Source organism: Mus pahari, chromosome 1, assembly GCF_900095145.1.
Source record: "Mus pahari chromosome 1, PAHARI_EIJ_v1.1, whole genome shotgun sequence".
Lineage (NCBI taxonomy): Eukaryota > Metazoa > Chordata > Mammalia > Rodentia > Muridae > Mus > Mus pahari.
Genome location: NC_034590.1, coordinates 135,719,760 through 135,735,044, shown reverse-complemented (window position 1 = coordinate 135,735,044; position 15,285 = coordinate 135,719,760). Strand labels below are relative to the sequence as shown.

At 43.7% G+C, this 15,285-nt stretch overlaps 1 protein-coding gene across 1 annotated transcript in view; it reads left to right on the top strand.

Annotated features, from left to right (window-relative positions):
- Fam189a2 (family with sequence similarity 189 member A2) overlaps window positions 1-15,285 on the top strand; it is a 52,859-nt gene that overhangs the window by 8,421 nt on the left and 29,153 nt on the right. The window contains exon 2 of the mRNA XM_021216887.1: window positions 944-1,000. Within this exon, the coding sequence (XP_021072546.1) occupies window positions 944-1,000 (57 nt within the window). The remainder of the gene's footprint in view (window positions 1-943; window positions 1,001-15,285) is intronic.

Here is a 15,285-nt window from a genome sequence, read left to right as displayed (position 1 = left end):
AGTTCTTCCTTGTGGAGTGAATGATGGGTGACTGTCATTTGTTTCTCTCTGGAGTTCTTCCTTGTGGAGTGAATGATGGGTGACTGTCATTTGTTGACAGTCACGTGACAGACACTATGCTAGGTGCCAAGGGTTCAGACAGGAGAGGAGCTCATGGCAGAGGTGTGGGCATGCACCTCTTAAAGGATGACCATTGAGTTTTCATGTGTGTGTGTGTGTGTCTGTGTGTCTGTGTATATATATATGTGCATGTAGGTGCCACCTTGCCTGACATGGGTGCAGGAAACTGACCTCCAGTCCCCTGTAAGAGCAGCAGGTACTCTTAATTGCTGAGATATATCTCCGACCCCCAAACAGGGAGTTTTTAAGAGGAAAAAAGAAGTTGGTATATACAAGGCAGACATGTGGAGTGAAGAGATTATGGAAGGCTTCTTGGAGGAGGTGACAGGTAGGGGCTTGTATGTGAGTATGAGTTCTCAGGCAGCTGGGAGGGCCATTGAGAGGAATGGGTATGGGAATAAAGAGGGCATGGCGCAAAGTCCTGGAATGTGTAGCCTGGATGGCTGAGGGGAGATAGGACAAGGTGCTTGGAAGTAAGGAGTGGTGTGTGTGTGTGTGTGTGTGGTCACGGGAATCTGGAACCCAGGCTGCAAGCTTGGGCTAGGAGATAGATACCCTCATGGGTTTTGTCTGCCTCTTTGGAGTGTACCTGTCCCACGAAGGTACTTGTGTACATCACAGACTGAATGTGACTGCAGACTGGGTATATGGAACTTGGCCAGAGATACTGATGTTTTTACCGACACAAATGAAAGCATACCAGCCAGTAAATATGTAGTTCTGTAAGACGGCCCAGAGTGGTTTGTCATGGCTTATAGGATCTGCAAGAACGGGAGCTGCTTACCTAGCACGTTCTGGGCTGATGATGCATTTCTCCTCACAGGTGATACTCTCTGGAATCATTGGATTGACAACTTGGAAAAGGCCCATGATACTGCTGGTATGTACAGACCACGTGACACTTCTCTATAACATGAAGCCCATTTAAGTAAACTGTTGATATTTTTAAGCATTCTTGTCCATTAGAAAATAAGTTGACTGTAGATACTTTAGAAGTAAATGTTCCTAGCCGGGTGGTGGTAGAACATGCCTTTAATCTCAGCACTCAGGAGGCAGAGGCAGGGGAGGCTCTTGACTTTGAGGACAGCATGAGCTACAGAGCAAATTACAGGAGAGTCAGAGAGGGCAACACAGAGAAACCCTGTCTCAAAAAAACAAAAAACAAAAACCCATAAATAAATAAGCAGTAAATGTCCCTATAATAATAGTAATAGTAATAATAATAATAATAATAATAATAATAGTAATAATAAAAGATGATAATCTTGATGGTTTATGATTTGCTTTAAGCTCTATACATATTACATATGTACATACATATGTATGTATGTGTGTGTGTGTGTGTGTATGTGTTTCTAGTTCCAGAATTATATTTATTCTGAAGATATAATAGGAAAAAAATCTGTTCAGGGCTAAGCAGACAGCTCAGGGGTAAGAGTGCTTGCCGGGCACCTGATTTCCAGCACACAATAAAAGCTGGCCATGGAGATGTGTACCTACAGCCCCGTCACCGAGGGGTGGAGATAGAAGCTGGCCATGGGGAGGTGTACCTACAGCCCCATCACCGAGGGGTGGAGATAGAAGCTGGCCATGGCGANGTGTACCTACAGCCCCATCACCGAGGGGTGGAGATAGAAGCTGGCCATGGGGAGGTGTACCTACAGCCCCATCACCGAGGGGTGGAGATAGAAGCTGGCCATAGGGAGGTGTACCTACAGCCCCATCACTGAGGGGTGGAGATAGGTGGGTCCTGGAACTTAGACGGTCACTGGATCATGCTCAGTAAGAGTTCCTGTTTTAAGTATAAGGTAGAGAATGGTGGAAGAAGACACCTGCCATTCTCCTCTGGTCTCCACATGAGTGTGCACAGATACGCACACACATGATCTCCCCCCCCCCCACACAATGTCTCATCACTATGGGTACAAAAGTGGAGGGAACAATATAACCAATTCACAGTGCCTATCCCCTAGCTCTTCACCTAACCTCCCACACACTCTGCATCCCTTTTCTTCTTTGTCTCAAGCAAACCACATTGATTAACCACAAACATATTACTTTTTGTTCCTGAGATTTGCTACATTGTCTTTTTAGCCCCCAAATGTTAATTTTCTTGATAATGTAGACTTTATCAGTTTCCTGTGGTAGAGCTGAAATGAATGTTCCAACATGAACTGTTTTCCCCTGTCCAGTGGCAGTGCAAACAATCAGAACCTTTGTCCTTTTCCTTGACCTGTTATGGGAATTTAAGAGATGACAATAGACAGACATACGGAAGTGGAGTCTATGTAACTGCCAAGTTTAAAATAAAGTTTAGGAAATTTGTTTTGCATTGAAGAGTATGTAACATCTTACATATGGTAGCTTGTCTTCTTACATTTCTTTCATATCTATTGATATAGAATTTAATTATTCCCAGAATTCATTTTTAAAATTGGTTTTGTTTTATGGGTGGAGGCTAGAAGACAACCTTGGTGTCATCCTTGAGAACTTTGTCTCCTTTGAGACTGTGTCTGTCCCTGAACCTGGAGCTAATGACTTAGGCTAGAGTGGCTGGCCGGTAAGAGCCAGGCATCCTCCTGCCTCTGTTTCCCAGCACGTGCCACCATGCTCAGCATCTTTACTTGGGTTCTGGGGACCAAATTCAGGTCCACATGCTTCCATAAGGAGCATTTTACTGGCTGAGCCATCTCTCCAACCCCACGAGTCATTTCAGACATACAGGGTAGGCGGTGGGAAGCCACTACAGTTCCATTCCGTGGTGAGACAACATGATGCAGAACAGAGGGGTCAGAGTCATGGGTCCCTGCACTGCTTTGAGAATCTTGAGCCAACATGTTTTCAGCTCCTCAAGTAACATAGGCAACGTTTTGTTACGCCATCATTTATTGCGTTTGGTGAAACACCTTTAACAATGGAAAGGGTAAGTCGTCGGTGTAGCATTTAATATGTTGGAAAGCAGGACAGGAGGGAAGGAGGTGTTGGGTGAACCCATGGCTCATAGCTGAGGCGTGTTCTGCTGCAGCTGTTTGGGATTAATCTCTGCAAGAAGAGGTTGGACGGATGGCGTTCTGTGTTTGTGTTTGGCTTTACAGTATTGTTGGCTATTTGGTCAGTATTAAAGAACTTAAAAAAGTATTTTTCAGTATTTTATTAATACTTCATTAAAGTATTAAAGTGAATGAGGATAAGAAAAATCTCCCCTGATGTTTGTATTCTAAGATTTCCAAATGACAAAAAGGACATGAGTATGCATCCTGGATGGAGTTCAGGAAAGCCCACTTCTGGGACATTCGCAATATATATAAGCATTAACAAGTGTAGGTGAAAATTACATTAATAAAAGTAACTTACATAGTTTGTTGTAAAGTTGTGCCCATTTTAGGGGCCTTGGATTTGTCATGAAGACCTGCCTTTGAATATCTAGTAACCAAATACAAAAGCTGTACATGGCTGTGCCTGCCAATAATCCAACATTGAGGGTGAGATGTAGGCAGATTCTGTGACTCTATTGGCCAATACAGCCTCACCAAAATGATGAGCTTCTTGTTCACTGAGAAACCCTGGTCAAGGCATTATGTCAGAGAGCAGTAGAGGAAGTCCCCACTGTCCTGCTGTGGCTTCCATATGTGCATACATGGACACATGCACTGACATCCACACATATGCCCCACACATATATGCCGTACACAGAACATGCAGCATGCGTAACACCCAGGAAGTTGTAACCACATGTATATACTGTCTTACGTACCGCCTTTTCAGATCACTGTAAATTAGTATTAGGTAACACTGTTTCTGCATGTGCCACTCATTGTTGCTGAGCAGTCTGCTACTGTATTTCTATCCCGTTATTAATTTTTTTCATAAGCCTGGGGCTTTTGAACTGTTGTGTTATAGTGGCAGAATATTGGATGGAGAGTGTCATTGTAGTTTTCATCAGCGTCATACAAGCAAGTGGTGTCTGGAAAGAGGGAAATTTAATTGAGAAGATGTCTCCTTCAGATTGTCCGTGGGGTATTTTCTTGATTGATGATTGGTGAGGGAGGGTTAGCTCACTGTGGGCAGTGCCACCCCTGGGGGCAGGCGGTTCTTAGTGCTATAGAAAGCAGGCTTAGCAAGACATGAGAACCAAACCAGTAAGCAATACTCATTCCTGGGCTCTGCTCTAATCCTGCGTCCAGGTTCCTGCCCTGACTTCCCTTAGTGCTAGTGTGTGACCTGAGTTGTGAGCTGAGATAAATACTTTCTTCCTCAAGTTGTTTTCAGTCAGCATTTTGTCAGAGAAACAAGCAAACTAGACTAGTTGTAAAATATTAATCAATGTTAACTTAAAATAAGTGATGTTTCACTTATTTTATATCTTAAAATAAGGACGTGCACTGGTCAAGTCTCAGTTAACCATGCTGCACGAAGACCCTGGGTTTATATGCATCTTAGTAAGACAGTTTTATAGCCAGGTGTGGTGAGGCATGCCTGTAAAACCAACATTTAGGAGGCTGAGGCTGACCGTGGAGAGTTCAAGGCCAGTCTGTACTACTCAGAAGACCTCTTCTTACGCAACAAAACCAATACAAACAAGAGTGGCTGAGAGATGGCTCAGTGTTTCTTGCAGAGGATTCATTTCCCAGGTGGCTCACAGCTGCCAGGAACACCAGCTTCAGAGGATCTGATGTCCGCTGGAGGCACACATGTGCACACACATACACATCACACACACACACACACACACACACACACACACACACACACACACACACGCCCTGCATCAAATACATTATTGTAAGAAATGAACACAATGTGTGTAGAAAGGAAGCTGGCAGTGCCTTTCAGCTGTGCCTGGCTCTTCCTCTGAGCCTCACAGCTCTGCCTTTTGGAGCTTAGCTTTCCTGCATTGATAATTTCGAGATACAGGCTCTACTCTCCCCTCCTCCTCTTGGGTGTGTATTGCACCCCTCCCTCCCTCCTTTCCTTCCTTTCTGTGTTGCCCAGGTTCCCCTCCCTTGCTTCCTGAGGGTTGGAATGTGCCAGAGGTCAATGTGGGGAAGAGGCCTTGCTGCGTTAGAGAAACCAGTGGGCCTTTTGTTGTAGGTTTTTTTTTCCAAGACAGGGTCTCATAGTCTTTGAACTTCATATGTAACTGAGGCTGGCCTTGTTCTCTGCACCCTCCTGTCTCTGAGCCCCAGAACTAGGTTTTCAGGGATGCTTCAGTGCACCTGGGGCATTGTTTTGCAGATCTGGGTTTAGATGACTAGCTTTGGCACCTCCTGGCTTCACCTCCCCTTCACATACTGGGCATTGCTCCCCTCAGTCTTTCTTCCCCTAGCCCAGTGCTTGGCTGCGGCTTTCTTTGGCTCTCAGCTCAGCAGCCACACCCTGAGGAAGCATTTTCCCTGGCTACCCCACTGGCTGCTTCCTGCTCTCCAGAACAGAGGGTGGTGACCTAGCCAAGAGCATTGAAGCAGCCTGCTTAGCCTGAGGGCTGGCTGCTTAGGGTTCCATGTGTCTCCCCAGGAGGCTCCTCACTTCCCCTTCCATCTCAAGGGCCAGTTCACTCTTACGCTTCTGTGGCTGTGCAGAGGAGGCTGGGGCAAGACTGGCTATTGGCCCCCATCCAGCCCCTTGTGAGACCAGCTGTCTTCGTTTCCAGTTAATGTCTACACCAGCCTGGAACATGTGAGTGTTCCTTTGTAAAGAGCAGTCCTTTTGTGTGCCCTCTTCTGATTGTGACTGCGATTATTTCAGGTTGTTGATCAGCTTGAACAAAGGAGGGTCAGTTTGTCCCAGTTCCTTCAAATTCAGGTTTCCATGGAAACCCAGACCTTCATTCATTGGCTACTTTTCTTATATCAGCAGATTACTCCCATGCCCAGGACAATGATAGTACTGGAGAATAGGTTTTAAATACTTGTGGTAGTCACTAGGGTACAAGCATATGCCTGTATGCGGTAGTCTACAGTGAGTACTTTACACAAAAGTCTAACATTTTCCATGTTTAAAGTATATTCTTATTTTTCTGCTGCTTATTCCTTTTGGATTTTAACAAAATGTTTTGAAATTGTTTCAAAAAATCAGACTCTGTTCTAGAAATGGCCTCGAAAATTGTCATGTGCAGGTACCTCAGTTAGTAAATGGGATTGTCTTGATTACGTGCTTTTCCTTGGTTAGTGCCCTGGTAAGAATCCACGCCATGAACATCCGGCTGCCCGATAGAGTTTTGGTTGCTCATGGAATGGTAATTGGAGCTGCTGCTACTTTCTTGTCAGTGTGGAGTAGATGGGGTGCCTATGACCTGCATCCTGGTGTAAGGGAAGCTCTGTTCATTAATGTACCAATGAAGGCTCAGGGCCAGGGCAATGGTTCAAGCCTGATGACCTGACTCGATCCCCAGGACTCATGGTAGAAGGGGAAAACAGACTCTTACAAGTCGCACCCTGACCTCCACAGGCATGCTGTGGCATGCTCCCCACAAACAAACAAACAAACAAACAGATGTATATCTCGGGTTCCATGTAGTTATTTTATTTGATTTGAACAGGTCTCATTCTATAACCCTGGTGGCCTTGGAACTCACCATGTAAACTGGGTTGGCCTCAAACTCACAGAGATCTGCCTGCTTTTGCCTTCTGTGTGCTGGGATTAATGGCCTGTGTGCCACCATGCACAGCAGGTTCCATTTGTTCATTCTTACTTGTAGGTGTCTTAAATTATTCCTCACAGCGAGGACAAGAAATGATAACTACAGTGGCTATTTAAAAATGATTCTTTGATTGTGCCAACTTCGTTTTTAGAATGGTTTGAACAAAATGGCTTAAAGTATACATTCCTCACTTCATTTACTCTAAATAAGGTAGGCCAGGGATGTGGCTCTGTTCCCCAGCCCTTAGAGACCTGGGGACCCTTCATCTGTTGTGAGAATCATGGGAGACTTGCATACTTTGTTTGAGGACGAACCTCCAAGATTGATTAGCTAGAGAGTCACGCTTCCTGATGACCTGAAGAACTGGAGTCTAAACCATCACATGCAATTGAGGATTCTCTGCATGCAAATGAGATGAGCCGTGGGGCTCTTTGGCCCCACGTAGGCTGCTGCATTCAAAGGCATTTTGTGGCTGACCATAATTTGGAATGAGCCCTTGTTATTTCACAGTGCATGAGACCTAGGTTTAATGCTGACACATTACCACTAATTATTAGGTACCCGTGAGGCAATCTTTTAATTTATGTGTCTGTGAAATAGGTGCCTTAATTCAGAACAATATTTTGCATCCTTCCTACTGTACCATTAGAGATTTTCAGAACCCTTCCTAGTTATTTTGATATTTTAATTTCAGATGGGCATTGTAAGCTCCCTTTGTATAAGTTGTAATTCAGTGACTATATACTCTTCCATCATTTGTTTGCTTTCTCCCTTCCTCCCTTCCTCCCTTCCTCCCTTCCTCCCTTCCTCCCTTCCTTCCCTCCCTCCCTCCCTCCATCCATCCCTTCTTTCCTTCCTTCTTTCTTGTTATTTTGAGATAGCGCATCATGTATCCCAAGAGGGCCTTGAAGTAGCTATGTAACCAAAGATGGTTTTAAACTTCTCATCCTTCTGCCCCCACTTTCTGGATCCTAGGACTATAGGCATGTGATTCCACAAATAGTTTTATTTGATGCTGGACATTGAATCTAGGTCCCTTGCATACTAGGAAAGCATTCTACCAAGTGGGTTGCATTCCTAATGCCTCCTTCTGTTTTTTAAGGCAAAAAAAATGTCTAGATAGCTGGGTATGGTGGTGCTCAGCCATAATCTCAGCTACTTGGTAGGCTGAGGCAAAAGATCACAAGTTTGAGGCAGATCTGGGTAACTTAGGTTCTGTCTCGAAAGAAAAAAAAGCTAGATATGTAGCTGAATGGTAGAGTGCTTGTCTGACAGACAGACAGGCAGGCAGGCAGACACACACACACACACACACACACACACACACACACACACACACACAGACCATGTATTCCATTCAGCACTGTAGAGTTGGGATCTCCACATTTGTGAGTCCTGTGAGAAACAGGGCCAGCTCCAGCAATGGAGGCTCCAGGGCCACACGCTTTTACTTCTGAGCATCAGCAGTCATGGAGGAGGGAGGCTGTGTTCCAGTCACCAACTGGAATGCATGCTAGGTGTCCACACAGAACAGCCAGAATGCCTTATAATCCATGAGGTGATGGCGGCAACAGAGCTAAGGCTGATTTTCCTGCATGACCTTCATAGAGGTCCCAGCAATAAGTACCCTTGGCTCCCTCTCAGGTTCCTGTGGATTTTGCGAGTCACCTGATAGCCTTGCAAGAAATGCCTTCTCTGCTTAAGAAGCTGAATTAGCTTCTCTTGTTAACAACATAATTAAGAACTCTGGCATAATATGGCAGTGATTTTTTTCCCCCTCATGAATCCAATTTAACACACACACACATATATGTACACACATATATGTAGATCTGTTTTAAAGCACTAGACATTTATGGTAATTCAGTGATGAGCAGGAGGTCTAGGGGTGCAGATACTGGACGGTAGCGTTATAGGTGCCTGACTTAGGTGGGGTCGACTGGATAAGGGGTGTAAAGGCTTGGATGGTCATGGCAAGAAGTTGTACCATAAAGATGCCCTAGGGTGCCTGTTGGAGCCCTTTAGCAATGAGAATGGATTGCTGGGTATTCTGCACACTATTGGAGGATCCAGCTCTGTACTGGGTCCCCTAACTTCTTGTGAAAGTCTGGGCATGGTTGATCACCTCTATGAGACTAAGTCCCATATATTTGACATCTATCTCTGTCTATAAATATTTTATCTGTCTGCATCTCAAATACACTCCTGTGGCACGGTATAATTTACAAAATGACTTTTAAACAGGGGATGCAACACTTAATCTTCACTGTCAACTTTCTGGGCTCAGAATCACCGAGGAGACGGAGGTACAGCTTTGGGTGCTTGTGAGGGTGTTTCCAGAGGATTGATATGCGGGGAGGACACAGCCTAGATGTGGGTAGCAGCAGCTTGACACAAGCTAGAGTCATCCAGGAAGAGGGAGGCTCAGCTGCGAAAGTGTCTCAGATCGGTCTGTAGACAGGCCAGGGCAGGCACTGTCTGGATTAATGATTGATATAGGAGGGTCCAGCCCACCACGGGCAATGTCACCCCTGGGCAGGTATCCCTGCATGCTGTGACAAAGGTGGCTGAAAGTGAACTGGGGAGCCAGCCAGAGAGAATGGTCCTCAGGGTCTCTGTTTCAGCTCCTGCTTTGAGTTGTTGTTGTTGCTGCTGCTGTTGTTCTTTTAAATTAATTTTTCCTCTTATTGAAAATAGATTTTTTTCATATAATATGTCATGATTATGGTTTCCCCTTTTTCTACTCCTCCCAATTATCCCCCACCCCTCCCCCTCTCCTTTTCCATCTCTTATTAGAAAACAAATCGGCTAGTGGAATGCCAGGGCCAGGAAGCAGGGAGTGTGTGGGTTGGTGAGTAGGGGGAGGGGGTAGGGGATAGGGGGCTTTCAGAGGGGAAACGAGGAAAGGGGATAACATTTGAAATGTAAATAAAGAAAATATCTAATAAAAAATGGAAAAAAGAGAAAACAAATAGGCTTTTAGGCGATATTAATAGAATAAAACAAAAATGAACACATCAAAATTGGACAAAACGAACATAAGGAAAAGTACCCAAGAGAAGGCACAAGAGTAGGAGACCCACCCATCCACACACCCAGGGACTCCATAAAACACTAAAGCCTCAGAGGACCGGGTGCAGACCCGTGTAGCCTATGCTTACCGTGTCTCTGTGAGTTCATATGGACCCAGTGCAGACCCGTGTAGCCCTATGCATACCATGTCTCTGTGAGTTCATAAGGACCGGGTGCAGACCCGTGTAGCCCTATGCATACCGTGTCTCTGTGAGTTCATATGAGCTTGGATCATGTACATGCTCAAGGTAAATTGATTCCCATCTTCCTGAGGAACTGCTACACTGGTTTCCATAGTGGCTGGGCAAGTTTGCGCTCCCACCAGCAATGAATGGGTTTTCTTCTTCCTCCACATCCTCACCAGCATGAGCTGTCACTTTTTGAAACTGATCTTAGCTATTCTGACAAGTGTAAGATGAAATGGCTAAGGATGTTGAACATTTTCTTGAGTATTTCTTAGCCATTTGACTTTCCTCTTTTGAAAGTTCTGTATGGATATTTACCCCATTTTAAAATTGAATTACTTTTTTTTTTTTGATATCTAGGTTTGTGTGTGTTCTTTATGTATTTTGGATATTAACCCTCTAATTGGATGAGTAGTTGGTAAAAATTCTTTCCCCACTTTGGAGGTTGCCATGTTGTCTGAATGATGTGCCCTTTCCCATGCGATTCAGTTTTACCAGATTCTATTTATTAGTTGTCGATTTTAGTGCCCGTGCTAACGATGTTCTGTTCAGGAAGTTCTCCTGTACCAATCAGTTCAAGGCTGTTCTTCACTTTCTCTTCTGTCAGGTTCAGTGTATCTGGTTTATGCTGAGGTCTTTGGTCCATTTGGAATTGAGTTTTGTGTAGGGTGATAAGTATGGATCTTTGTGGATTCTTCTACATTCAGATTTCCAGTTTGAATAGCACCATTTGTTGAAGACATTTTACTCTTTGTGTGTTTCTGACTTATTTATTAAAAAAAAAAATCAGGTGCCCAAAGGTGTTTAGATTTATGACTAGGTGTTCAATTTGATTCTATTGATCAATATCCCTGTTTTATGCTAATACCATACTGTTTTTATTACTCTGTAGTATTTGAAATCATGATGGTGATATTTTCAAAAGTTTTTTATTCTTCAGAATTATCTATCCTGGGTTGTTTGTTTTTCCATATGAATCTGAAGGTTGTTCTTTCAAGATCTGTGAAGAATTGTGTTGGAATTTTGATGGGTATTGCACTGAAACTGTAGATTGCTTTTGGTAGGATGTCCAGTTTTACTACATTAAATCCTACTGATCCATAAGCATGGGAGATGGTTCTATCTTCTGACATCTTCAGTTTCTTAAAGTTTTTATCATACAAGTCTTTCAATTGCTTTGTTAGAGTTACCCCAAAATCTTTTATTGTTTATTCTATTCACAATAGAAAGCGGTTGTTTCCCTGATTTCTCTCTCAGCCCATTTGTCATTTGTATATAGGAGGGCTATTGATTCTTGTGAGTTAATTTTGTATCCAGTTGCTTTGCTGAAAGTGCTTATCAGCTGTAGACATTTCCCAGTAGAATTTTAAGGTTACTTTTGTATATTATCATATCATCTGCAAATAAAGACACTTTGATTTCTTCCTTTCCATTTTGTGTCCCCCTCATCTCCTTCAGGTGCCTTATTGCTCTAGGTAAGACTTTAAGTACTGAAGAGAGAGTGGACAACTTTGTCTTATTTCTGATTTTAGTGGAATTGCTTTCAGTTTCTCATGATGTTGGCTATGGGCTTGAAGTAAACTACCTTTATTGTATTGAGATAAGTCCCTCATATCCCTAATCTCTCCAGGACTTTTATCATGAAGGAGTATCACGTTGGATTTTTGTTAAAGGTCTTCTTTGTGACTAATGAGATGATCATGTGGTTTTTGTCTTTCAGTTTGTTTTAGTCGTGAGTTAGTAAGTGTTCTGTTGTTGTTTATATCCAGCTTTAACCCATGATGGTCAGATAGGATGCAGAATGTTATTTTGTTTTTTTGATATTTGTTGAGACTTGCTATGTGTCTGAGTTTGTGGTCATTTTGGGAAAAAGTTCCATGAAGTATTGAGATGCAGATATGTTCTTTTGGGAACTCTTTTTCCCCTTGCAGCTTTTATTATTTTTCTTAGTTCTGCATATTTAGTGTTTTGATTCTTATGTTTTGTGGAGAACTTTCTCCTGGTTCAGTCTATTTGGTATTCTGTGTGTTTCTTGTCCCTTTATAGGCATTTCCTTATTTAGGTTAGGGAAATTGTCTTCTATAATTTTGTTGAAAACATTTTCTGTGCCTTTGACCTAGGTTTCTTTTCCTTCCTCTATTCCTATTATTCTTAAATTTGTCCTTTTCATAGTGTCCCAGATTTCTTGGGTAGTTTGTGCCCAGATTTTTAAAAATTTCTATTTTTTTTTTTTTTTAGATTTAAAATTCTTTGATGGAGACATCCCTTTCTTCTACTTAGTCTTCATTGCCTGAGATTCTCTCTTCCAGCTCTTGTGTTCTGTTGGTGAGGCTTGCCTCTGAGGTTCCTGGTTGAGTTCCTGACTTTTATATTTCCAGATTTCACTTAGTTTGGGTTTTCACTATTGATTCTATTTCCACATTCAGGTCTTGAACTGCTTTATTCAATTCCTTTTAATATTTATGTTTTCCTAGACTTCTTTAAAGGATTTATTCATTTCTTCCTTAAAGACCTCTATAATATGCACAAGGGCCATTTCAGGGTCTTTTTCTTGTGATTGAGCTGTTTTGCAATACTCAGGACTTGCTCTGGTGGGATGCTGGGCTCTAGTAGAGACATATTATTTTGGCTGTTATTGATTGTGTTTTTACATGTTCAATTTAGGCATCTGTGTTTGGGGAAATTATAATTCTAGGTGATGATATTGGTTCTTGTCCTTGTTGGGTGGGAATTTAGTTCCTTGGTTTCTGTTACCCACTCTAGTTCCTAGGAGCTGTGTTTCCTGGTAGAAAAGTCTTCTGGTGTCATGAGAGGTGTGGCTGCTGGGGCTTCCAGGTAACATGTGTTTCTATGTATTGGGAGCTGACACTTAGAAGTGGGAATGGTCTAGGAGATAAGAGCACTGAGTAGGTCCACAGGAAGGAGGAAGGCAGGGTGTTCCTCCAGGATCAGCTTAGTCCCTTGGGAATGGGACAGAGAGTGAGGAGAGGCCACAGTAGGTGGTTTGCTACAGACCTGGGGATGAGACTGGGGACTGGCCTTAGAGGGAGAGGTGAAGATCATCAGTGAGCCTACCTGCTTCTCTGGCCTGAGTGCTGCTTTGAGTTTTGCTTCTGTTTTCCTCAGTGAAGGCCTGTGATCAGGGACATGCAAGTTAAATAAACCCCTTCTGCTCCAAGTTGCTTGTAGTAATGGTCTTTATCACAGCAATAGAAGTCAAACTAAGACACACAGCAATAAGAAAAGCAATAAATACAAAGGGGGGGAAAACTACTTCCAGTTATCAAGAGCTTGTTAGTCATTGTATTCTTTTTAAAAATAAAAGCTAGGGATGTGTCTGTTTCTCCTAGCACTCAGATCCGATGGTGTGCCCCTCAGTTAAAAACTGTACACTCCCGTGGCCTTTGTGCTGATCCACATCCCTTTCCCCTCCCACTTTCTAAAATACTTTTTATTTCTTCTTTTGGTGACTTTATAATATTAAATTATATTATATATTTCTGTGTAGTTCCTTCGCTTTACATGATATCTTTTGACTGTGTTTTTTATAAGAAGAAATTAGAGGCCATTTCACCTCCTTTCTTCATCCCATCCCCCAGTTTTTGATGATAACATTATCATTATATTATGACATTTTGCTTTTGGAGTCTGTTATAGCATCCAGATCTTGCCTGTTGCTATTGCTCCTACAGAGGAATATACCCGTGGCATTCACAGAGTGTTTACACTGTGAATGGTTCTGTCTTAGGGAGTTAGAAGCAGAGTCTTTGTGCCACATTCATCTGAGGCCTCTGTAGGAGAGGTTCTGATTGCTCCCACATCCTAGCCTGCCTTAGATGAGCTAAGCAGGGCTTGCAAAATGGTTCCTGAAAACCTGTTTTGCAGCCCTTACCTGATCTTTGTCCCCCTGGCCTATAAAAAGATTAGGGTTTAAAGAGACAAACGTTTAGAGAAAGTTACTAGATTGTGGTGGCATTATGAGTTCCTGCTCCCCTCAGGGGGGTCCTTAGAGATAAGCACTTGGAGACCCGATATGGGTCCCTTGGTGTTTGCCTGTGCCAGCATTGTGCCTGAAAAGGCTGGTTGGAATGTCTCATAGTCTCAGTTGGGAAACAGCTGTGTATTCACAGACCAGGCTCCAGCAGAATGCTCGGAGCTGGCAGGATGGACCCGCAGGGGAGTGTTGGCTCTGAGGGGTGTGCAAGCCACAGGGAAAGAGACTGGGCTTGCACTACTGATGGCAAGCCACAGACTGTGCCTCAGCGGGCAGTAGGTGTCCCAGAGGAGCCAATGGGGACTTCCTTGGTGGAGAGTCCCCAGATGTGCTAAGATGGAACCTAATCCTTAGATGACTAATAATGAGACATTAGCAGTCACTGTTCCAGATGGCAAGCTGCAAAGTAGACACAAGACATAGGAAGAAGGACATTGCAGTTGCCCCCCTGCCCTTCCCCTGTGGCTATGCTTGTTCCCCACAGTCATGAGCCCAGTGCCAGGGAACCAAGCCAACATTCAAATGAAGTTCCAAGATTTCACTAGGACACGAATAATAACTGAATTTTAAGTATGAGGTCATCAGAGGTCATTTTTCATCTCACACTGTAAAGGACCTAGCCTTGGATTTCATCTAAATAGACAAGGAACAGTAAAACCCATAGAGCAGGCTTGACTAACCCTAGGAAGGAACAGCCATTTCTCTCGAGTCCTGCTTGTACACACTGTTCCTGGTGACACCAGGAGCATGGTGGGCGGAGAGCAGGAGATGTAATCCCGTGTCACTCGGGGGAGCAGTGTCTTGAGCAGCCAAGCCAAATGCATTACTGGTCTTGATGTCATATTTTCACAGGCTTCTGTTTCAGACCATGGCTTTTGTATTGGCTTCTTCTCTCCGGCTAAAGGCAACTCAAGGAAGAGAGTTTTATCCTTAGATCTGTGATCTGTCCTGTCCCGTGTGTTTTACCTAGAGCATCAGGCAGACATTCCTATCTGTTCTTTTGCATGTCTGTTTTGGCCCATTGTTGGAGAGGATACACTGTCATGATAGGGAAGTGGCAGCGGGAACATGAGGTGGGTGGTCACATCCAGACTGCAGTTATGGAGCAGAGGGAGATGAATGTTTCTTCTCAGGTCACTGTCCCCCTCCCCTTTAATCTGCAGTGGACCCCAGCCTGTGGGTTGGTGATGTCTACTTTCAGGATGGCTCCTCCTCCTCCTCTTCCTCCTCTTCCTCCTCCTCCTCCTTTTCTTCCTCTTCCTCTTCTTCCTCCT